We start from the raw sequence: 25,737 nt of genomic DNA, 5'->3' as shown, positions 1-25,737 counted from the left end.
ATCAGAGAGAAGCCGGTCTAGCTGACGGGCAGTGCGATGGTCCAATAGGAGGAGGGGAAACAAGGGGCGGGACTTAGCCTGCGGGCCAATAAGGGAGGGGCCGGTGGGCGGGACTAGGCGGCTGTTATAAGGTGGAGTGAAGCGGGCGGGGCTAGGACCTTTCTGCCCAGAATGTCTGCGAGTCAAGAGAGCCGGTGAGTGAGCGCGAGGGAAGGCTCTTCCCTTCTCCCCCTCCCCCCCCCTCCGCGCTAGGCCGCGGCTGTTCCTTCTTCCTTCCATCCTCCCTCCGCGGTGGAACAAACCATTTCCGCAGTAGGTGGGATAATATTAGAAATCCCTCGTTATTCCTATTTTAACAATCCTGGGTGTTATTATTTTGCTTTTGTTTCATTTTCGTGACCTTTTTTTCATCCTTTGGCCTTAAGTTCCCTTTTCTTCCTGACCACGTGGCCGATTCCTTTCCCTCCCGCTTTCCCCCCCTAAAAACGGATTGGACTCTCCCTCGCCCTTTTAGTCCCTTATGGACCTCTGGGCGGAACCATTTCCTTTCCGGGGGTGGTGGTGAGAAAAAATAGAGGAGAGGTAGGCCTCGAGCGTTGGCGCGGCCTTCGCCTTGGCCTATCTCCTCGGCGCCATTTCGCGCATCGAGGGCGCTCTCAGTGGAGTTGCAATCCCACCTCGCCCCGCATTTCGCGCACCCACTTCACCCCCATTTTTGAAATAGTTTCGTCCCTTCCTTTTGCTTTCCTACATGGCGGACGAATCCATTTAATTTCGAGGGTGCCCTTAGTGGAGTTGCAATCCTCCCCATTTCTAAAATAGTTTCGTCCCTCCCGTTGATTTCCTACATGGCGGACGAATCCATTAAATTTCGAGGGTGCCCTTAGTGGAATTGCGACCCCCCTCCATTTCTAAAATAGTTTCGTCCCTCCCGTTGGCTTCCTACATGGCGGACGAGTCCATTTAATTTCCGAGGGGGGTTGTTTATTATTTTTAAATTGTATTTTCCACTTTTTTTCGTGGAATGTGCACGGCGTCGCTTCTCCTTTCCCCCACGCGAGGAGCCATTTTGCGTCTCGTTCTTACACAACTTTCTCGTTCTTACACAATGGTTCCTTTCCCCCCATTTCCAACTCTTAACCCCCCCTTCCCGGAACATTTGGTATTTCCCAGCGCCGTGTTTCTTTGGGGCGCTTGGGCGAGACGATTCCTTTATACCGGGGGATCCTCATTTCCAACTCTTAACCCCTCCCGGAATATTTGGAATGTACCAGCGCCTTGTTTCTTTGGGACGCTTGGGAGAGACCATTCCTTTATAGGGCGAGACCCTCGTTTCCAACTGTAATCCCCCCTCCTGGAGGATTTGGTATATCCCAGTGCCTTGTTACTTTGGGTCGCTTGGACGAGACCATTCCTTTATACGGGGAACACTCAGGCGAACCTATTCCCGATCCCCCAACTCTACCGACCCCTCCCGAAACACTTGGTATTTCCCAGCGCCTTGTTTCTTTGGGACGCTTGGGCGACACCATTCCTATATACGGGGGACCCCTCATTTCCAACTCTAATCGCCCCTCCCGGAACATTTGGTGAATCCCAGTGCCTTGTTTCTTTGGGACGCTTGGGCGAGACCATTCCTTTAAACGGGGGACGCTCAGGCGAACCTATTCCCGATCCCCCAACTCTACCCACCCCTCCCGAAACACTTGGTATTTCCCAGCGTCTTGTTTCTTAGGGACGCTTGGGCGAGACCATTCCTTTTTAGGAGGACGCTCAGTTCGACCCCTTCCGCCATTCTCCAATGAGAAAACCCATTTTCCACCTCTTCGTTGGAAATCATTTCTTTGGGTCGCTTGGGCGAGACCATTCCCTTAATGGGGAGGCACGCTAAGGCGAAACCATTCCCGAATTCCTTCTCTAATGGGGAAATCCAATTAGTTGGAAATTGTGAATCCTAGAATCTCCTTTTCCCATCTCTATTCTCGAATGGGAAATTCCATTAGTTGTGAATCCTAGAATCTCCTTATTTTCCCCTCCCCCCCCCCTTTTTTTGGGCGCGTCCATTTTTTCCTCTCTCCTTCCATTGCCCATTGTCCTGCCGCTCTGCATCCGGGAACTTTTCGGCTGCCCGTGACGTCACGCGGCCCCCGTGGCCGCAGGCGAGCAAAAAAGGGCGGGGCCTCGCTGGCCTTATAAGGAAATTCCGGAAGTGGGAGGCGCCGCAGAGGCCTCGAGCCCCGCGCGCTGGGAAAAGACCCGGATGTCAGGAAGGAAGGGCGCGAGGCCGGCGGAACTTCCGGTCTGGGAGGCCCAAAATGGTGTTTTCGGGTCAAAAATGGCGGCAGAGCTGTGTTGCCACCTTCGAGGGCCAACTATATCGATGGGAGAAACATAATTCAAGAGACTGAAGGCCCTGGGGGTGTTTTGGACTCCAATTTCCATCATTCCCAGCAGCCTCAGAACTTTTTCAGCCAAATTGGGCCCTGGGGGTGTTTTGGACTCCAACTCCCATCATTCCTAGCAGCCTCAGGCCTTTTCCTTTTCCCCTCAGCCGATATTCCACAGATATATCATAGAATCATAGACTCAAAGAATTGGAAGAGACCTCCTGGGCCATCCAGTCCAACCCCATTCAGCCAAGAAGCAGGAATATTGCATTCAAATCACCCCTGACAGATGGCCATCCGGCCTCTGTTTAAAAGCTTCCAAAGAAGGAGCCTCCACCACACTCCGGGGCAGAGAATTCCACTGCTGAACGGCTCTCACAGTCAGGAAGTTCTTCTTCATGTTCAGATGGAATTTATTAACATAAAAGCTCAAAAAATACAATATATCATAGAAATCATAAAACACTAACATATAAATACATTCAATAAGCTGTTAAAAACAGTACACATAGACCTGAAAACACTCCAGAAGCCGTTCCAAAACACTAACATATAAATACATTCATTAAGCTGTTAAAAACAGTACACATAGACCTGAAAACACTCCAGAAGCCGTTCCAATCGCAACGCCGTCACTTCGTAGCTGCCTATAGCCCTGTGCTACACTCCAAATGCCTGGTTCCATAACCAGTTTTTAACTTCCTTTCTAAAGGATAGGAGGGGAGGGCACAATACAATACGTATGTGCAGATTGTCCAGACAGGAAAATAGAAGATAAGGAATTGACAAGAATGTAGCCTTGATCTTAAAAGGAGAAAAAACAATGGCCTGATGGAAAAGCAATATAATTGCACCAAAGATAATAACATTGTATAGAAACAATGATGACAATGGTAATAACTGAGAGGCTGAGGGGGGAAAGGAAAGGGCCTGAGGCTGTTAGGAATGGTGGGAGTTGAAGTCCAAAACACCCAGAGGGCCAAATTTGGCCCATGCCTGGTCTATATTGAGGGACACCATAGTCTGATTGTCCCTTGGCAGCTAATTCTCAGTGTTTTCTTCCTAGATCTAGAGACAATGGCCCTGAAGGAATGGACCCCGATGGTGTCATTGAGGTGAGTGCGGCCTGCAGCTTGGGATCCTTGAAGGAATCCACTGGGTGTTTTTAGAAAGCACCAGGGACTTCTCAGGGATGAACATGTTGCTGTGGGTTTCTGTGGGGTTGCAAATGGAAGGGATCTGTCTGGGTAGGGGTTGTGTGTCTTCCTGGAGCTTCCTTGCACTCAGTGGCTAAATCCCATTTTTTTTTAGGCACCAAGTCCTTGAAACATTAGCTGCTATAGCAAGTCCAAGAACCGCTTGTCCTTCTAGTTCAGGGATTCTGGACCAACTTACCTGTCCAAACGCATCTCCCCTTACGAACCTTCAAGAAATTTAAGATCATCTGAGGAGGCCCTGTTCTCGATTCCACCCTTGTCACAAGCATAGCTGGCGGGGACGAGAGACAGGGCCTTTTCGATGGTGGCCCCTCAGCTATGGAATACCCTCCCTAGAGATATTAGATCAGCTCCTTCCCTTTTTAACATTCTGGAGAAACGTCAAGACTTGGCTTTTTGAGCAAGCATTTGCAAGTACAGTGTGACTGACATAGGAAATGGAACAATTAGATGATGTGATTTGTGCTAATGATATATGTTTGTTATTAATTTTTCTATAGGTTTATAATATTTTAATGTTTTTATTTGTATTTTATGGTCTTGGTACCAACTGAACTGCCCCGAGTTGCCTGCAGGCTGAGAGGGACAGTATATAAATATAATAAATAAATAAATTCTATGTTTTTACCTTTGTATCTATATTTTAACGTTTCGATTGTGCGTTGACATGTTGCAGAAAAAGGTGGGGTTACAAATATCTCAAATAAATAAAATTGCCAAATGCTAGTCCTTCCAAGTGCTTGGGACTACAACTCCCAGAAGTCTCTGTTGCTTTAGATATTGATCTGCGATTCTGAGAACCAAAGTCCAAAGTTTGGAAAATACTGTTACCAGCAATTACTCTCAAATAAATTGCCAAATGCTAGTCTTTCAAGTGCTTTGGACTACAACTCGCAGAAGTCTCTGTTGCTTTAGATATTGATCTGGGAAACAGAATCTTGATTGCCAGCAATTACTCTCAAGGTTTTCACACAGGATTAGTATTACTACATTTATTTATACCCCGCGTCATCTCTCCCATAGGAGACTCAAAGCAGTGTAACATAAAATCATCAACATACAATTCAAAATATGCAAATATTAAAACAGGATTAAATATAACAGTATTAGAACATTCTGGATTGTGCGTTGACATGTTGCGGAAAAAGGTGGGGCACAAATATCTCAAAATTGCCAAATGCTAGTACTTGTTTTAAAGTAATTTTTATTAGGTTGCTGTAAGTTTTTTGGGGCTATATGGCCATGTTCTAGAGGCATTCTCTCCTGATGTTTCGCCTGCATCTATGGCAAGCATCCTCAGAGGTTATGAGTTTAGTTCACTACCTCTGAGGATGCTTGCCATAGATGCAGGCAAAATGTCAGGAGAGAATGCCTCTAGAACATGGCCATATAGCCCCAAAAAACTTACAGAAAGCCTTCGACAAGTAATTTTTCTTGTTTTGCATCTAAAATAATAAAGAAAGATAGATGATGAGAGTATACAAGGAAAGTTGGAGAACAATGTAATTAAAGAAAAGTAGGAAATGGAAACCTGTAGAGATAAAAAAAATAAAAAGTAATAGAAACATGAAGGGAAAAAGATAAAAAATAGAATTTTTTACTTCCGTTCATCTTCCTCACATCATTTTCTGTATTTTCTTAATAACAGAATTGTCCTTTCCCTCTTAGTAAATTTGTTGAGTCAATTTTGTAATTTCTCTGAATATATTCTTCAACCAAAGACCAGTCTGTCTGTGTTGTGCCTCTGCCGTTATTTGTCTTAAGCAGAAAATCCATATTTTTAACATCCAAAACTTTTTCCTCTATAAGCCGACTTAAATACAGAAACGTTATTCACCTTTTTCATACCTGCATCTAGAATGGTCTTTGCAAAAGAATGGAAATCATAAATAATGCCAGATATAGGCTTATAAACCACCTCCTATCTTAAATGGGACCAGGTGGGGTGATGAGGTAGATGATGCAACCCAGTAACAGAGGGACTGGAAACCCTTCTTGAGAAGCTTGGGGCGAAGGAGGTGCTTGGATCCAAGAAGGGGCTCACTCACTCTCTCCTTTCTGCTTTGTTTCTTTCTTCTCTGCAGAGCAATTGGAATGAGATCGTGGACAGCTTTGACGACATGAACCTGTCTGAGTCGCTCCTACGAGGAATCTATGCTTATGGTTTTGAGAAGCCCTCTGCTATCCAGCAACGAGCCATTCTCCCTTGTATCAAGGGTGAGAGAGAGACCTCTTTGTTTGTTTCTGTTGAATAGGAAAGCAGGGAAGCTTAACAGCTTTAGCTCCCTTCTTTCCCCCAAAAAGATACCCATTGACCACCTTTCAACCCCAGAATATGGCTGTCTTGAAATGCTGCTGATTGGGGATGGTGGGAATTGTAGAGCAGTCACTCCTGGGGATTCTAGTTTGGAAGATTCCCCCCTTGCTTAATAGGATGAATTATTATTATTATTATTATTATTATTATTATTTGTACCCCACCAGCATCTCCCCAATGGGGACTCAGAGCAGCTTACATGGGGCCAGGCCCGAACAACAATTACAATAAAGAAAACCAAAACACAACGGAAAACGCAAGCAATAAACAACATCATAATTACATAAAACATATGAATACATAACAATCTAAGAATTACAATAGACACAAAGACAATGGGTGGGCTGCATGTAATGATTAAAAAAACAACTGATTAAACTAATTAAAAACTCAGACAAGATAAATGAGAGAAGGAGATAATATGTGGAGTAGTACTCATGGCAGGGGTTGTGGGGGGTTAAGCTTTCCCACAGAGGGGGGGGGGGCATCTATTCCAATGACAGAACTTTAAGGTAAACAGTCATGTGAGTACCTATATAAATTTTAATTGCTTGTATTGTTGTTATTATTGCTTGTATTGTTGTATTTGGGCTCGGCCTCATGTAAGCCGCACCGAGTCCCTTGGGAGATGGTAGCGGGGTACAAATAAAGTTTTATCATTTATTATTATTATACTTCCTCATCAAAGGCACAGTGGAAGAGCCAGGTTTTAAGGTCCTTCTTAAAAACTTCAGGAGAAGGGCTTTCCTAATTTCTCTGATCATAGTCTCTTTGAGAGAGAAAAGCAGTATATCTATATAAATAAAAATGTAATGTTCGTTTGTGGGATTAACAGAACTCAAAAACCACTGGATGAATTGACACCACATTTGGACATAAGACACCTCAGGCCAACGAGTGACCATCACTCATAGAAACACTGAAAAACACAAAAGACTTAAAAAGCAAAAAAACAAATACATTACAACGCATGCACAAAACCACACACACATATATACACATACACAAAACACATAAACAAAGACTAGGCCACAGCCACATGTCGCAGGGGATGGCTAGTATCTATATAAATAATGTAATGTTTGTGGGATTAATATAACTCAAAAACCACTGGATGAATTGACACCACATTTGGACACAAGGCACCTCTCAGGCCAACAAGTGACCATCACTCATAAAAACACTAAAAAACACAGAAGACAAAAAGCAAAAAAAAAAAATTACAACGCATGCACAAAAACCCCCACACATATATACACAAATATATACACATACACAAAACACATATACACAGACTGGGCCACAGCAACATGTGGCAGGGGACAGCTAGTATCTATATAAATAATGTAATGATTGTGGGATTAATATAACTCAAAAACCACTGGATGAATTGACACCACATTTGGACACAAGACACCAATCAGGCCAACAAGTGACCGTCAATCAGAAAACCACTGAAAAACACAACAGAAGGGACTTTAAAAGGCAAAAAGATGCTACAGTGCATGCGCAACACAACTCCCCTGGCAAACAAAACACACAATATCATATCCACACTCCCTTCCAGACTACAGCTCCCAGCATCCCCTAGACCAGGCCTTTTAGGAGAGGAGGATGATCGAAATGCATTGCTTCCAAGATGCAAGCTTTCTTCTCCTTGAATTTCTTTGAGAGCATCCCTGAATATTTCCATTTTCCTATTCCTGGACAGCAACTCCAGATAGGTAGGTAGGTAGATGGATCAGGAGGACTGCTGGGTGTTGCAGTCCAAGAATAGGTAGAGAAGGAAGAAAGGGGAAAAAGAGGGAGGGAAAGAAAATGGGGGAAGGAAGGGAAGAAGAAAAGAAGGAAGGAAGGAAAAAAAGAGAGGGAAGGAAGGAGAGAAAGAGGGAGGGAAGGTTGACCACAGCAATGTGTGGCAGGGACAGCTAGTCTATATAAATAAAAATGTAATGTTTGTTTGTGGGATTAACACAACTCAAAAACCACTGGACAAATTGACACCAAATTTGGACACAACACACCTAACAACCCAATGTATGTCCTTCACTCAAAAAATTGATTTTGTCATTTGGGAGTTGTAGTTGCTGGGATTTATAGTTCACCTACAATCAAAGAGCATTCTGAACACCACCAACAATGGAATTGAACCAAACTTGGCACACAGTTCTCCCATGAACAACAGAAAATACTGGAAGGGTTTGGTAGGCAGTGTCCTTTGGTTTTGGAGTTGTAGTTCACCTACATCCAGAGAGCACTGTGGACTCAAACAATGATGGATCTGGACATAACTTGACACGAAGACTCAATATGCCCAAATGTGAACACTGGTGAAATTTGGGGAAAATAGAATCTTGACATTTGGGAGTTGTAGTTGCTGGGATTTATAGTTCACCTACAATCAGAAAGCATTCTGAACCCCACCAACGATAGAATTGGGCCAAACCCCCCACACAGAACCCCCATGTGGGCCACAGCAACGCGTGGCAGGGACGGCTAGTAAATAATAATGAAGTTGATGTTGGAGTTGTGGGAATTGAGTCACCCTTGAGACTTTGGGCTGGAATTCCCAACATCCCCAGAATAGGGCTGGTGGGATTTGCAGTCCAGATCCCATGGGGTGTATTACATCAGAACAATTCTGAGAGGTTTGGACTTCATTACGTTGTTATTTTCTCTCTGTGCCAAATGGCCAATGGATCTCTGGTTGAAGGTCATTTGGATGTTGGGAACATGTGTCTGGTTCTAACCAAGGGACCCTTTCCTGCCCATATGGTGTTCTTTCCTTCCCTTTCCCCCTGCTAACTGGGCAAAGAAGCACCTTGTGGGGTGGTGCTTTCCTTAAATCTAGCAGGGGGACAGCAATTCTCCCTATTCATCCCAGTACAGCGTCCTTCCCAGTGGCTGTTTGCTGGTTCATGCTGGGGAAACAAGAGCTTTGTGTTGCTCCTCCTGCGCTTCTCTTGAGGAGGGAGGCTTTCCTCGCCCTTCTTCATCCCTTCCCTTTTCCCTTCTCAGGTTACGATGTGATTGCCCAAGCCCAGTCTGGCACTGGGAAGACTGCCACGTTTGCCATCTCCATCCTGCAGCAGATTGAGCTGGACCTGAAGGCCACCCAGGCCCTGGTCCTGGCTCCAACCAGAGAGCTGGCCCAGCAGGTAAGAAAGAGCGGCTCTATGGATTGTTTCCTCTCTTTTTTAAAAGAAATATATAAGTAAAATACATTTTTATTAACTAAAGTTTTTAGTGAAGGAAAAAGGGACAGACGTAAGGATTGGGTTGTTGCAGGTTTTTCGGACTATATAGCCATGTTCTAGCTGTGACGTTGAATCTGCCCAGACTTGGATTGGTTCTAACTGGCATGTATAATGTGTTTTTAATTATTTTTAATGTATTTTGGACTGTTTTACATGTTGATAGCATCATACGGTGCTTGCGTGAGGCCGCCCTGCGTCCCCCTTCGGGGGGAGAAGGGCGGGATAGAAATGCATGAAATAAATAAATCTAGAAGCATTCTCTCCTGACATTTTGTCTGCATCTATCTTAAGTTTGTGAGGTGTCACATCCTCTGAGGATGCCTGCCATAGATGCAGGCGAAATGTCAGGAGAGAATGCTTCTAGATTTATTTATTTATTTCATGCATTTCTGCATACACACATACACAACTTCTGAGGATGCCTGACATAGATCTCACAGCCTCTTAGGATGCCTGCCATAGATGCAGGCGAAACGTCAAGAGAGAATGCTTCTAGATTTATTTATTTATTTCATGCATTTCTACATACACAACCTCTGGGGATGTCTGCCATAGATCTCACAACCTCTGAAGATGCCTGCCGTAGATGCAGGCGAAACGTAGGGAGAGAATGCTTCTTCATTTATTTCATGCATTTCAACAAAGACACATACACAACCTGTGAGGATGCCTGCCATAGATGCAGGCGAAATGTCAGGAGAAAATGCTTCTAGATTTATTTATTTATTTCATGCATTTCTACATTTACACATATACAACCTCTGAGGATGCCTGCCATAGATGCAGGCGAAACGTCAGGAGAGAATGCTTCTAGAACATGGCCATATAGCCCAAAAACCTACAACAACCTAGTGATTCCAGCCATGAAACTATTCGACAATACAGAATTAGGGATTTCTTAAACATGGAGAGTGGGTGAACACTATGATCCAAGAAAAGTAGGAATTTTGAGAGGAAGAAAGGGGGGAAAGAAACCACAAATGTGTATATACAAATAATTTGACTTATTATTATTATTGAGCCCCCGGTGGCGCAGTGGGTTAAACCCTTGTGCCGGCAGGACTGAAAACCCAACAGGTCCCAGGTTCGAATCCGGGGAGAGCGCGGATGAGCTCCCTCTGTCAGCTCCAGCTCTCCATGCGGGGACACGAGAGAAGCCTCCCACAAGGGTGTTACGACATCCTGGCGTCCGCTGGGCAATTCTCTCACACCAGAAGCGACTTGCGGTTTATCAAGTCACTCCTGACACGACAAAAAAAATATATTATTATTGTCCCTTATCTTTCTATTATACTTTTCCCTAAGTAGAAAATTCTTATTTATAAAATCGGTATTTTCATCTTTTTTTTGAGGTAATCTTTTACTAATTCCCAGTTAATTTGTATTTTGTTTTTTCTTTGATACGGTGTCATCAAGTAGGTCAGTCTATCAATATTGATGATTTCCATGAATTTAGCAAACGGTTGGTGCTTCTTCGTTTCCTCCTGGTGTTTTGGACTTCAACTCCCACCATTCCTAACAGCCTCGGGCCCTTTCCTTTTCCCCCTCAGCCGCTTAAGCGGCTGAGGGGGAAAAGGAAGGGGCCCGAGGCTGTTAGGAATGGTGGGAGTTGAAGTCCAAAACACCTGGAGGAAGGGCCCAAGTTCTCCCATTCCTCCGCTATCCCCTGCTAACTGGGCAAAGAGGTGCCTTTCATCATGGCGCCTTCCTTATATCTAGCAGGGGGACAGTAATTGGCCCTATTCATCCCAGCGCAGCATCTCTCCCAGTGGCTGACTGCTGGTTCATGCTGGGGAGACAAGGATTGCTCAAAGAGCTCTCAGCCGTGTGTGGATGACCAGCCTGGGTCCTTGCGTGACCTCTCCCTCTTTCCTCTTTCCTCCTCCCACAAAACAGATCCAGAAAGTGGTGATGGCTCTGGGCGACTACATGGGCGCCTCCTGCCATGCCTGCATAGGGGGGACCAACGTCCGTGCCGAAGTCCAGAAGCTGCAGATGGAAGCCCCTCACATCATTGTGGGGACCCCCGGTCGAGTCTTCGACATGCTGAACAGGAGGTACCTGTGTAAGTATCCCTGCCGTTTGAGTTGTGTTTACATTTGGAAAAGCCTGCAAATTCCTCTGTTGAACTGGAGCTCTTATTTATTTATTTATGTATTTATTTACAGCTTTTATATTCCGCCCTTCTCCTCACCCCGCAGGGGACTCAGGGCGGATTACAGTGTACACATATATGGCAAACATTCAATGCCAATTTTTGACATACAGACATACACAGAGGCTATTTAACTCTTTTCTGGCCACCAGGGGAGCTGTCGCTTTCCTCGTCCATCTGCAACACTGATGAAGCACTTTCCGCATTCCCCGCATGCTTCCCCGCTGGAATGCTTTGCTTGAGTCTTCTTTATGGCCTCATAAATCAGTTAATTTAGCCTCCCCACACTTTTAAGGTGGTACCTAATTTTCCTACTTGACAGATGCAACTGTCTTTCGGGTTGCAAAGGTCGACAACAGGCTACACACAATTGGTTGGAAACCCACTCCAACCCGGCCTGGCTTCGAACTCATGACCTTATGGTCAGAGTGATCGTAATGCAGCTGACACTCAGCCAGCTGTGCCACAATCCCAGTGCTCTTCAGAATCCAGCAAAGTTGAGGGACTTGTGATGAGGGCCGGGCAACTTTTCGAACTGGAGCCTCTTCTGCTCTGCAATGATTGCCGCTTTGCCTGCGCTTGCCATTAAGGCATCATAAGATTTGCATTTCTGCTATAACCCATTCTAAATATTGTGTAGAGAACTGCAAATCTCATAATTCCATTTAAAAATTGTTTATGTCACTATTGATGGTTTTTTGTTTATGTGATTTATATGATCTGTATTTTATTGATTGCTTATTGATGTTGTGTTTATTGATGTTGTGTTTGATGTACTTTGGGCTTGGCCTCATGTAAGCCGCACCGAGTCCCTTGGAGAGATGGTAGCAGGGTACAAATAAAGTTCATTATTATTATGTTGTATTATTTTTTGGGCTTGGCCTCGTGTTAGTCACTCCGAGTCCCCTTTGGGGAGATAGTGGCAGGTTATAAATAAAGTTTCCCCATCGTGGTCACTGTGAATCGCACATACGGTATTTCATTTATTATTATTATTATGTTGTATTATTTTTTGGGCTTGGCCTCATGTTAGTTGCACCGAGTCCCCTTTGGGGAGATGGTGGCAGATTAAAAATAAAGTTTCCCCTGTGGTCCCTGTGAATTGCACATATGGTATTGCTTGTGCCAGCGCAGCAGTTCGGAATCTTCTAGAAAACTTACTAGACACTTTCAGGTGGTAGCCCCGCCCACTCTCCCCTTGATATATATATATATATATACACACACACACATACATATATAGATATAGAGCCAGTGGGTGGGGCTACAGCTTCAGTTCCTTTTATCCGCCGCCATTGCGCAAGCGCAGGAAATACCATATGTGCAAATTCACAGGCGACCACTCGGGGAACTACGGTTACAGGTAAGAAACCTATATTATTATTAATAATAATAATGGCATTAAAGTGCCCTATTCATGTGTGACATTTTTAAAAGTCAGTTTGAGTGCATCCTGTAGAACTGTAATGGTTTCCCTACATTAAGTCTAGACATATCCAACTTTGAGGGTTGGTTCTCATCTCCATTCCTAAGCCAAAGAGCCGCCGTTGTCCGTAGACGCCTCCAAGGTCATGTGGCCAGCATGACTACATGGAGTGCCATTACCTTCCTGTCAGGGCGGTACCTATTGATCTACTCACATTTGCATGTTTTCAAACTGCTAGGCTTAGTGTATTGTTTATTGCTTGTTGTTTATATTGCTTTAATTGTTTTTAATCTGCTTTAGGTTTTGTATTGTTATGTTGTGTTTTGAGGCCTTGGCCTTTGTAAACTGCATCGAGTCCTTCGGGAGATGCTAGCGGGGTACAAATAAAGTTAATAATAGTAATAGGCTGGCAGAAGCTGGGAGCTCACCCCGTTCCCTGGATTTGAACTGCTGACCTTTCAGTCAGCAAGTTCAGCAGCTCAGCAGTTTAACCCACTATGCCACTGGCAGCTACAAATACAACACGGAGAACTGTAAATCCCATGGGTTGGAGTCACAGCATCAAAATGGCATCAAAGCACCCTACTCATGAGCCACATAAACAAAAAAGTCAATTTGAGTGCATCCTGTAGAATTACGGGAGTTCCTTGGCATAGAATCCTAATAGAGATCTGCAAATCCCGTGGAGCTATAGTAGTACCTGAAGCGACCCAACAATTTCAGGATTTTAGGCTCATTAATTCTGAATGATTTAATTTCTGAATATTTTAAATATGTTTTACATAGTTTTGTAGCAGTGATTCTCAGGATTTCCTACTTTGCACCCAAACGGCTGCTGTTCCGTGATGATTGACCTCATGCGTGTCATCTGACCCCCCTCGCGGCCCCACAGTCTCCCTTCGGGAAGGCGTTCTGCCTTGTTGGGGGGAGAGGTGGGGTTCGCTTGGGGAAAGTGATCATAACCTAACAAGGTCCTGAGGACAGCGGCTTCCTTTGGTCCCCTTCAGGGCTAGCTGAGATTCCTTTCTCAGGAATCGCAGGCTTTGGGCCAATTTTGGCCTTCCTCCAGGTGTTTTGGACTTCAATTCCCAGAAATGGTGAGAGTTGGAAGTCCAAAACACCTGGAGGGAGGGCCGAAGTAGGCCCAAGCCTGCTTGAGTCTATCTTCTGACCATGACCTTTTTACAGTATTGAGATCTTTGGATGTAAAGTGTAATGCAGATTAATTCAGAATATTAAACCTGGGTTAAATGTCTTTTTCTGTCTTTTTTGGGTCTCGGCAGCTCCCAAGTTCATCAAGATGTTCGTGCTGGATGAAGCCGACGAGATGTTGAGCCGCGGTTTCAAGGACCAGATCTATGACATATTCCAGAAGCTGAGTGGGAACACACAGGTAAGTAAGAATATGATTGTATTGTTATTTAACTTTAGCAGAATTTGTAATGGCATTAGGTTAGACCAGGCATGGGGGGGACTTCAACTCCCACGATTCCCAACAGCCTTGGGCTCCTTCCTTTTCCTAGCTTGGGGAGCCAGCGGTGCCCGGGTTATTTGAGAAAGGCATTGCTTGCCTGTGCTCCCAAATGTAGTCTAGGTCCATCGTCGGATAGGTTCAGTGGGTGCAGGTGAACTACAGCTTCCATATGGAAGTCCCATTGTCCATGGCTCATCCTCCTCCAAACTGCACCAGGATGCAGAATGGCTCATGGGGGCTCTGGATGGCAAGTTTGGTCTTGATGAGTCATTGGTATGTGCCACTGTGGTCTGAGGCGAATGAAGGTACTGGAAGTCCTTCATTTAAATCAGTGACCACTGAATATTTGTGGTCTGTTTTTATATTGGTTTTAAATTGTTCATACGGTTTTATACTGTTTTTTATTTATTTATTTATTTCTGGTACTTTTACCCCGCCCTTCTCAACCCCAGAAGGGGGACTCAGGGCGGCTTACAAAGAAGGCAGAATTCGATGCCTATACAGATTACACATAATATACAAAAAACGTAATTAAAACAGTTATCACAATTAAAATTGTTGTGTATACTGTTTTATACTGTTTTATATTGATGTTTTGTTGGATGTACTTTAGGCTTGGCCTCATGTAAGCCGCACTGAGTCCCTTGGGGAGATGGTAGCGGGGTACAAATAAAGTTTATTATTATTATTATATTATAATTATGTTGTATTTTGGGGGGGGGGGGCTTGGCCTCGTGTTAGTCACCCCGAGTCCCCTTTGGGGAGATGGTGGCAGGTTATAAATAAAGTTTCCCTATCGTGGTCCCTGTGAATCGCACATATGCTATTTCCTGCGCAGATAGTTTGGAATCTTCTAGAAAACCTATTAGACACTGTCCCACCAATTTAATGTTTTCAAGGAGGACAGGGCAGCCTTTGGAGGTGTGGGAGAAGCTCCCTTTGCTGAGTAAATGCCCCGCCCTGACCCCCTTCCTCCCTTCCCCAGGTGGTGCTCCTGTCTGCCACGATGCCCATGGATGTCCTGGAGGTGACCAAGAAGTTCATGAGGGACCCCATCCGCATCCTGGTGAAGAAGGAGGAGCTGACCCTGGAAGGCATCCGGCAGTTCTATATCAACGTGGAGAGGGAGGTACGTTGGTTGGTTGGTTGGTTGGTTGCTCTATTGACAAGGGTATACCACAAATCAATATATATCTTTAGTCCTCTTTTTTAGTATTTGCCAAAATAGGAATACAGTATTATAGCATGAGCAATGTTACATGCTCATGCTATTGATAATTCACTAACATTTCTCATACAGTATTTTTATTTAAGGGCCCTCTAACTTCTGTTATTTTTTAGTCCTGTTTTAAGCAAAGTTGGTATGAAACTCTTACTATAGTTCAGGCATGGGCCAACTTTGGACCTTCTCCTCAGGTGTTTCAGACTTCCACAAAGTCCAAAACCCTTGGAGGGAGTGCCAAAGTTGGTCCACGTTTGAGCTAGACTTTGAAAAAAGGCCTGTTGTCCAAGCAGTATAGCTTTTTGGAATCTACCTGGGGCTTGTACACCCCAAAAGTGGGCCTTTCATCAACCTGTTCTGTTTTCCGCCCAGGAGTGGAAGCTGGACACTCTGTGCGACCTCTACGAGACCCTCACCATCACCCAAGCCGTCATCTTCATCAACACCCGGAGGAAGGTGGATTGGCTCACTGAGAAGATGCATGCCCGGGACTTCACCGTTTCGGCCATGGTGAGCCTTTTGAGCTTTTTTTTATTGCACTCCCTTGTGTGCAAGATACTCTGAATATAATAACTTTCAGAAGGGCATGTAAAACCCAAAAAATACAAGGTGGTTGTAACTTGTATTTATTTATAGCAGTTACCAGCTGTTAGGAATTGTGGGGGTTGAAGTCCAAAACACCTGGAAGGAGGGCCCAAGTTGGCCCATGCCTGGGGCACAGTGGTTGTAAACAAGTGGCCCTTGGGCTATTTATTTATCGTGTCCGGGGCAAGCAGACCATTGTATTACACTTCTAACAGAACAAAACAAAAAAACAGATTTAAAAAAACACAAAGTTTGCAAACTTGGTAGTTGATTAAATATCCTTTGACCAGTATCTGGCTACTTGGAGTGCATCTGGTGTTGCTGCAAGAAGGTCCTCCCTTGTGCATGTGGCGGGGCTCAGAGTTTCTCATTTGGTATGAACCATTGATTGAGGTTCTGGGTTTGGGCCTGCCACTTTTGGACTCTCGCTTGCTGAGGTTTTCCAGCGAGTGTCTCTGTCGATCTTAGAAAACTATGTCTGGATTTAAGTTGTTGACGTGCTGACTGATACCCAAAAAGGGGATGAGCTGGAGATGTCTCTGCCTTGGTCCTTTCACTCTTGGCTGCTACTTCCCGGCAGATGTCAGGTGGTGCAATACCAGCTAAGCAGTGTAATTTCTCCAGTGGTGTAAGGCGCAGGCACCCCGTGATAATGCGGCAAGTCTCATTAAGAGCGACATCCACTGTTTTAGTGTGGTGAGAATGTGTTCCACACTGGGCATGCATACTCAACAGCCCTTGGGCTGAGAGGGGCGGTATATAAATGTAGTAAATAAATAAACGTGGAAGTATTATGTTGTGAGCCAAAAGATGCATTCCTTACTTGGCCATTGCTGTGACCCTGGTGTATCTTTACTAAGCAGATGTAGACTCAGTGTAAAATAGGAGGCACCCAGCCACCGGGATCTAACCAGTGTTCCTCTCCTTCTGCAGCACGGAGACATGGACCAGAAGGAGCGTGACGTCATCATGAGGGAGTTCCGCTCCGGTTCCAGCCGTGTCCTGATCACTACCGACTTGCTGGTGAGTTGTCTGGACCATTGTTGATTTTCCGGTTTTCCCATCTTGCACACTAGACTGTTTAGAATCACATGGCCTTTTTAGCTGCCGCACCACACTGTTGACTCAGGTTCAGCTTGGAGTTCTCTTTTACCTTCCTTCCAAGGAGATTCCCTCTCTGCCCGGTTGCCTCAGTGCCGTTGGCGGATTGTAGCTCCTTGGCACAGGAAACTGGGGTGCCCTTCTCCACGACTGGTGCCGGGAAGGCATCCGGTCACTGTGTGGCAGCCCACAAGCAGCCATGTTTATATTGCAGGGAGAGGCCTTCCTGCTGATTATATTGGAGTGGCCTTGCTAAGGAGTTGGGGTCCCCTGTCATTGTATCTGTAGCCATATTTGGTATCCATTGTAACATAGCCAGGGCCAAATATGAGGTTAGAGTAAGAAACCGTTTCTTCTTGTGTTATTTGTGTTGAGGGGAGCAGACTTCAGTCTCAGTTCTCTGTTCTTTTTAGTTTGTGGTGTGAACACCTTGCAGATGGCGCACGCTTGGGAGAGGTGTCCTTCTCCTAGGCATAGTAGACAATTAAGGTGTGCATCGTTATCTGGAATCTTATTTAGGCACGATACACACTTTTTGAAGGAAGTGGTAGACATTTTCCTTCAGGTTTAATATTAGTTTTTAGATTATTTGTGAAGTCTCTGTTTCCGTTGCTGCTTTTAGCAGCAGATTAGAAGAACTGGGTAGTAGCCCCGCTATTGGGCTTATTTATACTGACGGGGAGAGTGGTCAAAAATAGTCTCGAGAAAGTCCGTTGCTGCCTGCGCAACGACATATACCAAATGTGCAATTCACAGCTGATCACGCTGGGAAAATAGGGTGACACTGGTGAGGTATTTTTAGAGAGATATATACACACACACACATACATACACACATCTATAGTTAGACATATATGTGTGTGTGTCAGAAATATTAATAATTTACTGGGTAATTTGCATTATAAACATACGAGTCAAGCACTGAAAAAGTGAGTAGGCCGAAGCCTGTTAGAGTTAGTGGGCCAAAGCTAGTGTCATCCTGAGGTGTGTGAAGTAAACCTCAGTGTGAGGGTTCTGTGTGAGAGCAAAGCGATTTTTATCTGCATGAGAAAGAAACCCAGCGTGGAAGCAAAGAAGGAAGTATAAAGGACTTTATTTGTGTTGCGGAAACCTTGTTATTGTCAATAGTGCGACTATATTATTTTACTACAAAGAAAAGCCTCCCAAGGAAGAGATAATATTGTTCTGTGTGTCTTTGTTCCTTGTATCACTTTGGACTACTGGTGCTGTGTCACGCTGCTGCTCATAAGTTACTCAGCTGTATATATTTATGGGGAGAGTCTTTTGTTAATAAGCCAACTCACCCAACAAGGGATTATGGGCCCAGTATAGTCCAGTATAACCCAGACCAGACCTTATTCAGGCTCAAGAAATATGGAAGTGGCATTTCAAGCAAGTGGACTGCCTTTTGAAAGGTTGAATGCCAGCAATTATGCCACATGGTCATTTGAAATGAAAATTTTCACATTAAGAGACTTTGGGAAGTGGTGGAGAATCCCCCAGATAATGCAGGAAAAGAAGATGATGACAAGTTGAGGGCAAAGGCTTCTATCGTATTGGCATTCAAGGACAGCCAACTGCCATTTGTCAGAAATGCCCAAACAGCCACTGAGGATTCTACAGAAAAAGGGGAAAAAGTTGGAAGACGGCTACAAAAATAATAATACAGGGATGCTTTTCTGGAGGGAAAGTGAGAAGAGAGGCAAGAAAGTTTTGGAAACTTCCCTTCTCTCCATTAAAAAAAATATAAGGAGACCTGGATTGTGGGTTCTGGGTTCGAATGTGGGGGGCTGTTTGGAAAAATGAAATCACAGAGAGAGAAAGAAAAAAGAAGGAAGAATGAAAGGGAAGGAGACAGAGGAAAGAAAGGGACACGTGTTATACATATATGTACACATATATACATAGACGCATCCAAATATAGAGATATGCATATATGTACTTATACATATAAGTATCTATGCATAAACACATATCGTATTGTTGCAGGTAATATATCTCGGAGTAAATAAAAGTTGGTAGAAGATGGGTTGTGTGTTTTCTGGGCTGTATGGCCATGTTCCAGAAGCATTCTCTCCCGATGTTTTGCCTGCATCTATGGCAGGGCATCCTTAGAGGTGAAGTTGTGACCTCACAATCTCTGAGGATGCCTGCGATAGATGCAGGCGAAACATCAGGAGAGAATGCTTCTGGAACATGGCCATGCAGCCCGGAAAACACACTACAACCCAGTGATTCCGGCCATGAAAGCTGTCATATGGTCTGCAGTTGATGGTGGATGATGATGGAAGGGTTAATGTATTAGTTCTAGAGGGTTTGGTGATCTGTAATGGGGAGTTCGATTCATCTCTACCTAAACAAGGCAGAGATGAATCAAACTCCCCATTACAGATCACCAAACCCTCTAGAACTAATACATTAACCCTTCCATCACCAACCACCATCAACTGCAAAGCATATGACAAAAGCCAACAACACATTGGTAGAAGAGTCCCGAAGGCTGACTCTCATGTCTGTGTGTAAGAAAGAAGCCCTTCTCAAGTAAATGGCCATAAAGCACTAAAGACCTTTTGGGGGGAAAGAAGGGGCAGGAAGCAAAATGAGTTGAGCTCCATAGATCTAGCAAACAGGTGAAATTCGCTTCACCATCCATTTGTAACACTGCTGAAGTACTTCCTCATTCTTTGCATGCTTGCTGGAAATGTTTATGGTGTCGTAAATTAGTTAAATTGGCCTCCACACATACGCGGTACCTAAATTTCCTACTTGACAGATGCAACTGTCTTTCTGGCGGCAAAAGTCGACAGGAAGCTACACAGATTGGTCGGAAGCTCACTCCGACCTGGGTTGGCTTTGAACTTGTGACCTTTCGGTCAGTAGTGATCTTAATGCAGCAGACTCCCAGCCAGGGACGCCACAGTCCCGGTGAAAAACTAATAGGTTCCATGCATCCTTCTTTTCCAAGGGGATCAAACAGGGTAAATAAAGTATTAGGTCCCTGGTGGCTTATGCTCTTCCTTCCTCCCCTTTTTAGGCTCGTGGCATTGATGTGCAGCAGGTCTCCCTGGTTATCAATTACGATCTGCCCACCAACCGGGAGAACTACATCCACAGGTGAGTCGTTTCCTTCCTTCTCCCTTCAAAATACTATCTTTGCCAATGCTTTTTGAAACCCTTGGTTCTCTGTTTCCAGGCCTTAGAAGTAGAAATTGACTATTGGCCAAGCAGCTTGGGGTGTTTACTAACCAGAAGTCCAAAACTCCACTAGACTTCCAACTAGAATATTATGATAAATAGCAGGCGTGAGCAAACTTGGGTCCTCCCTCCAGGTGTTTTGGACTCCAACTCCCAGCATTCCTGACAGCCTCAGGGCCTGAGGCTGTTAGGAATGCTGGGAGTTGGAGTCCAAAACACCTGGAAGGCCTGGTGTAGATGCCTCTGTATCTGTCTTATTTGATTTGCAGTTTTTTTATCTCTATATACCTACAGCAGTGGGAGGGGCTGCAGGTCACTTGACTGACTCAGTGACAGTCTAGAATGGTCAGGGAGGGACGAAGTTGGCCCGTGCTTGAAGTATCTGTCTTATGTGATTTGCAGTTTCCTTATCTCTATATACCTACAGCAGTGGGAGGGGCTGCAGCTCACTTGACTGACTCAGTAACAGTCTAGAATGTTCAGGGAGGGACGAAGTTGGCCCGTGCTTGAAGTATATATCTTATTTGATTTGCAGTTTCCTTATCTCTATATACCTAAAGCAGTGGGAGGGGCTGCAGCTCACTTGACTGACTCAGTGACAGTTTGGAATGGTCAGGGAGGGACGAAGTTGGCCCTTGCTTGAAGTATATGTTTCTTGTGCTGTTGTAAAACTCTAAAATTACAACAGCACAACAACAGAGAGGAAACAAACAAGGACATCTAATCACCTCTCAACAAAAGTTTGCTCTAAGCACTGTCAGGCCATCATATGCTAATCAAGGTGGTCAGTTGAAACATTCACACCTAGCTCTAGCAGACAAGAGTCCTTTGTCTCACCCTGGTCATTCCACAGATATATAAACCCTTTTTCCTAATTCCAACTGACCTCACTACCTCTGAGGATGCTTGCCATCGATGCAGGCAAAATGTCAGGAGAGAATGCCTCTAGACCATGGCCATATAGCCCGAAAAAACGTACAACAACCCAATAATAATAATAATACTTTATATACCGCTCCATCTCCCCGAGGGGACTCAGAGCGGTTCCCAGGTAACATCACAAAACATACAAAGTTGCCTACGGGCTGAGAGAGTGCAGTATACAATTAAAGTAAATAAATACAAAGTAAAAAAACAACTTAACCATAAGAATCCCTTCAAATTAATCCTGAGTGTCTCTCGGCCTCTTCTCCTCCCTCAGGATTGGTCGAGGCGGCCGCTTCGGCAGGAAAGGGGTGGCCATCAACATGGTGACGGAAGAGGACAAGCGCACCTTGCGCGACATCGAGACCTTCTACAACACCTCCATCGAGGAGATGCCTCTCAACGTGGCCGACCTCATCTGAGCCTCGGCTGCCCGGCGGGGCCACATCGGTGCCTATAACAACCTCCCCGGTGGGCACAACAAAACACCCCTCGATCCTTCCCACCCAACCAGAAAGAAAACCCCCCCAAATATTTGCCCTTTTCTATTTTTTTTTTTTTTGAGTTTTCTTGCCTTTTGAATAAATGTCACTTTTTTGGAGGCAAAAAATGAAATTTATAGTGTTTACTGGCGCTTTTTCCTCTGTCTCTTTCTTTCTCTTTCATTCCTCCTTCTTTTCCCCCTATTCTCTCTTTTCTTTCTCTCTCTCTCTGTGATTTCATTTTTCCAAACAGCCCCCAGATTCGAACCCAGAACCCACATCCAGGTCTCCTTATATATTTTTTTAATGGAGAGAAGGAAGTTTCCGAAGCTTCCTCACCTCTCTCTTCGCTTTCCCTCCAGAAAAACATCCCCATAATTATTATTTTTGTAGCCGTCTTCAACGTTTTTTCCCTTTTTCCGCAGAATCATGGTGCTAAAACACTGGGGGAAGGGGGAAACCGCTTGAGAATTTGAAACCTACCTCACAAAGAAGGTCATGGTTTTCTGTTCTCCCTGCCTGGAAATCATTGGTGAAAGAAGCAAACACGCAAAACACGAAAACACACAAAAAACATGCCAATTTTTCTCCCCCTTTCGACGCCAAGGCGCAAAACCCCCTTTTTCTCCTTCCTTCCCTCCCTCAATTCCCATTGTTCGTTCGTTAAAATAAAATCGAAAAAAAAATTGGAAAACTTTTTTCATACAGCAAAAAAAGAAATCTGTGCGTTGCAAAACCTGAAAAAAACCCTTTTTTTGTATAGCTATTATTTATTCAAAAGGAAAAGTTACAGTGACCAAAATAAACGTGATCTTGAGAAAAACAAAACCAAATGGCTCCTTTGCTTTGGGATGATTTGTGCAAAAAAAAATTATCGTAAATGGAGGAGGAGGAGGAGGGGAGGCTTTTCTGCTTCTTGGTCTTGATTTCAAACACTGCTGATCTGAAACTGGGTTTACGTGTAAGTGGATTTTGGAAAAAGAGACTTGTATTTGGATAGATTATATACATATGTGAGATCGCTTGAAGATGGGGTCCAAGTCTAAACAGTAAATGCATTCTGCGTGTGTCAATACACAATATATATTTAATTTTGTGCCTGAAACAAAATTTTTATGTACACGGAACCATCGGAAAGCAAAGGTGTCACTCTCTCCATTTGTAATTTGGGGACGTTGCTTTTTGGATACCTAAAGAAAGGGAATATACTAGGTTCTTGTGGGTTTTTTTTGGGCTATAGGGCCATGTTCTAGAGGCATTTCTCCTGACGTTTCGCCTGCATCTATGGCAAGCATCCTCAGAGGTTGTGAGGTCTGTTGGAAGTAGGAAAAATGGGTTTATATATATTGGAAGAACAGAAAGGGTGCCGGCAGATTGGGAATTCGCTCTAGATCAGTGTTTCTCAATTTGGGGGTGGACACTGCTGGACAGGGTAACGAGGGGGGTTCAGAGGGGTTGCCAAAGACCACCCAAAAACATCTATTTCTGATAGTCTTAAGTTCAATGTTTTGTTGAAGGCTTTCATGGCCGGAATCACTGGGTTGTTGTCGGTTTTTTCGGGCTATATGGACATGTTCTAGAGCAGGGGTCCTCAAACTAAGGCCCGGGGGCCAGGTACGGCCCTCCAAGGTCATTTACCTGGCCCTCGCTTAGGATCAACCTAAGTCTGTAACGACTTGAAAGCACACAACAACAACAACCCTATCTCATCAGCCATATAGCCTTTGGGTGTGGAAAGGCAAAACTTTAGGAGAGAATGCCTCTAGAAGAGGGGTCCTCAAACTTTTTAAACAGAGGGCCAGGTCATAATCCCTCAAATTTGGAGGGCCGGATTATAATTTTACAAAAAAACAACCATGAATGAATTCCTATGCACACTGCACATATCTTATTTGTAGTGCAAAAAAAAAAAAAACCACTTAAAAGCAACACAATAATTAAAATTAAGAACAATTTTAACAAATATAAACGTATTAGTATTTCAGTGGGAAGTGTGGACCTGCTTTTGGCCGATAGGATTGTTGTTGTGTTCTTTTAAGTCGTTTCAGGCTTAGGTTGACCCTGAGTGAGGGCCGGGCAAATGACCTTGGAGGGCCGTATCTGGCCCCCGGGCCTTAGTTTGAGGACCCCTGCTCTAGACCATGGCCATATAGCTCAAAAAAACCTACAACAACCCAGTGATTCCGGCCATGAAAGCCTTTGACAATACCTTGCGGTATTTTCTGTTGGTCGTGGAGTCTGTGTGCCAAGTTTGGCCCAATTCCGTTGTTGGTGGAGTTTGGAATGCATGGGTGAACTATAAATCCCAGCAACTACAACTCCCAAATGACAAAACCATCCCCCCTCCTGTCCTACCAGTATTCAAATTTGGGCGTATTGGGTATTTGTGCCCAATTTGGTCCAGTGAATGAAAATGCATCCTGCATATCACATATTTACATTACAATTCCTAAGAGTAGCAAAATTACAGTTGTGAAGTAGCAACGAAAATAATGTTATGGTTGAGGGTCACCACCACATGAGGCACTGCATCAAGGGGTCATGGCGTTAGGAAGGTTGAGAAGGACATACTTTGTTGGGTGTGGAAAGGTACAACCACAGATCAAGGGTCTTTGGGGGCCTGTGGCAAAGCCCAGCCTGCAAGATATATATATGTATACATACACATAACCCACAAATCCACGAAAAGGAAGAGGAAGCGTCTGGCACGGCGAGGACGGTGCTGAGAAGGTCCAGAGAATGGCTCCAAGTGACCAGTGTTTCCCAATCACATTGCATCAGATTGAAACCAAATGTAGTTGCGTCAGGCATTAATTCTGCTGCGTTTTGAGATAGAATCCTAGAGTTGGAAGGGACCTCATGGGCCATCCAGTCCAACCCCCTGCCAAGAAGTTCAAAGCACCCCCAACAGATGGCCATCCAGATGTGGTCTCCATTTTTGGGAGCCGTTTTCAGGGAGAAAGGCGAATTTTCCATTTTGGAAAGTCAGAGGTTCATCTTTCGCCTGCAGAGTTCAATTCATTTGTGGCCGGAGTTTCCAAAGGCTTCCTATGTGGTTAGACTGGCAGCAGCTCAAAAGGCCAGGGGGATTTTGGGCTGCATCCAAAGGAGAATTGTGCCCAGATTAAGGGAAGTCCTATTGCCTCTCCATTCTGATCTGGTCAGGCCTCAACTGGAATGCCGTGTCCAACTCTGGGCACCACGATTTAAGAGATATCTGGACTCTTAAGCTGGAAGGAGTCCAGAGGAATAGAGCAACTCCAAGGATTAATGGTCTGGGGACCATGAACAATCCCACTGAGGAGCATCTCAAAGAGCTATGTCTGTTTAGCCTGCATCAGAGAAGGTTGAGAAGAGATAGGATAGCCAATGCCATGGATAAAGATGTGAAAGGCTGTCGCAAGGAAGAGGGAGCAGGCTTGTTTTCTCTGCCTTGGAGATTGGGTTCAATGGAACCATGTGTCCAAATTTATTTATTTGTCGTGTCAGGGCAGCCAGTCAATTATATTACATTTCTAACAGAACAAAGCAAACAAACAGAGAAAATACAAAATTTGTGTGTTTGGTATTTGATTAAATGTCCTTTGACCAGTCTCTGGCCCCTTGGAGTGCCTCTGGTGTTGCCACAAGGAGGTCCTCCATTGTCCATGTGGCGGGGTCCAAATGACAGGAGAGAAAGGAGATTCCACCTGAACATGAGGAAGAACTTCCTTACCATAGGAAGAGCTGTTCAGCAGCAGAACTCTCTGCCTTAGGATCTTGTGGGGCTGTTCAGCAGCGGAACTCTCTACCTTGGAGTATTGCGGAGCTGTTCAGCAGCGGAACTCTCTGCCTTGGAGTCTTCTGGAGCTGTTCAGCAAAGGCACTCTCTGCCTTAAGAGTATTGTAGAGCTGTTCAGCAAAGGAACTCTCTGCCTTAGAGTATTGTAGAGCTGTTCAGCAAAGGAACTCTCTGCCTTGGAGTCTTGCGGAGCTGTTTGGCAGTGGAACTCTCT

General features: G+C 44.6%; 1 protein-coding gene and 3 non-coding genes across 4 annotated transcripts; all 4 read left to right on the top strand.

Annotated features, from left to right (window-relative positions):
* Positions 1 to 119: 119 nt before the first annotated feature.
* Positions 120 to 21,875, top strand: EIF4A1 (eukaryotic translation initiation factor 4A1). Its single transcript, XM_067469674.1, has 11 exons — positions 120 to 194; positions 3,454 to 3,502; positions 5,689 to 5,821; positions 8,940 to 9,079; positions 11,075 to 11,243; positions 14,043 to 14,152; positions 15,219 to 15,362; positions 15,828 to 15,965; positions 16,974 to 17,063; positions 20,176 to 20,255; positions 21,538 to 21,875. Exons 1-11 carry the CDS (start codon positions 172 to 174, stop codon positions 21,680 to 21,682), a joined length of 1,221 nt encoding a protein of 406 aa, XP_067325775.1. The 5' UTR covers positions 120 to 171; the 3' UTR covers positions 21,683 to 21,875.
* LOC132779871 (small nucleolar RNA SNORA48) lies at positions 8,715 to 8,856 on the top strand. Its single transcript, XR_009631859.2, has one exon. It is a non-coding gene; the product is annotated as a small nucleolar RNA SNORA48 (small nucleolar RNA).
* Positions 10,840 to 10,981, top strand: LOC137097465 (small nucleolar RNA SNORA48). Its single transcript, XR_010910224.1, has one exon. It is a non-coding gene; the product is annotated as a small nucleolar RNA SNORA48 (small nucleolar RNA).
* LOC132779881 (small nucleolar RNA SNORD10) lies at positions 13,597 to 13,741 on the top strand. The gene has a single exon (XR_009631868.2). It is a non-coding gene; the product is annotated as a small nucleolar RNA SNORD10 (small nucleolar RNA).
* Positions 21,876 to 25,737: the final 3,862 nt, after the last annotated feature.

The sequence above is a fragment of the Anolis sagrei genome, chromosome 6 (genome assembly GCF_037176765.1).
Source record: "Anolis sagrei isolate rAnoSag1 chromosome 6, rAnoSag1.mat, whole genome shotgun sequence".
In the NCBI taxonomy this organism is placed as follows: Eukaryota; Metazoa; Chordata; class Lepidosauria; order Squamata; family Dactyloidae; genus Anolis; species Anolis sagrei.
This window is presented reverse-complemented; position numbering and strand designations above follow the sequence as displayed.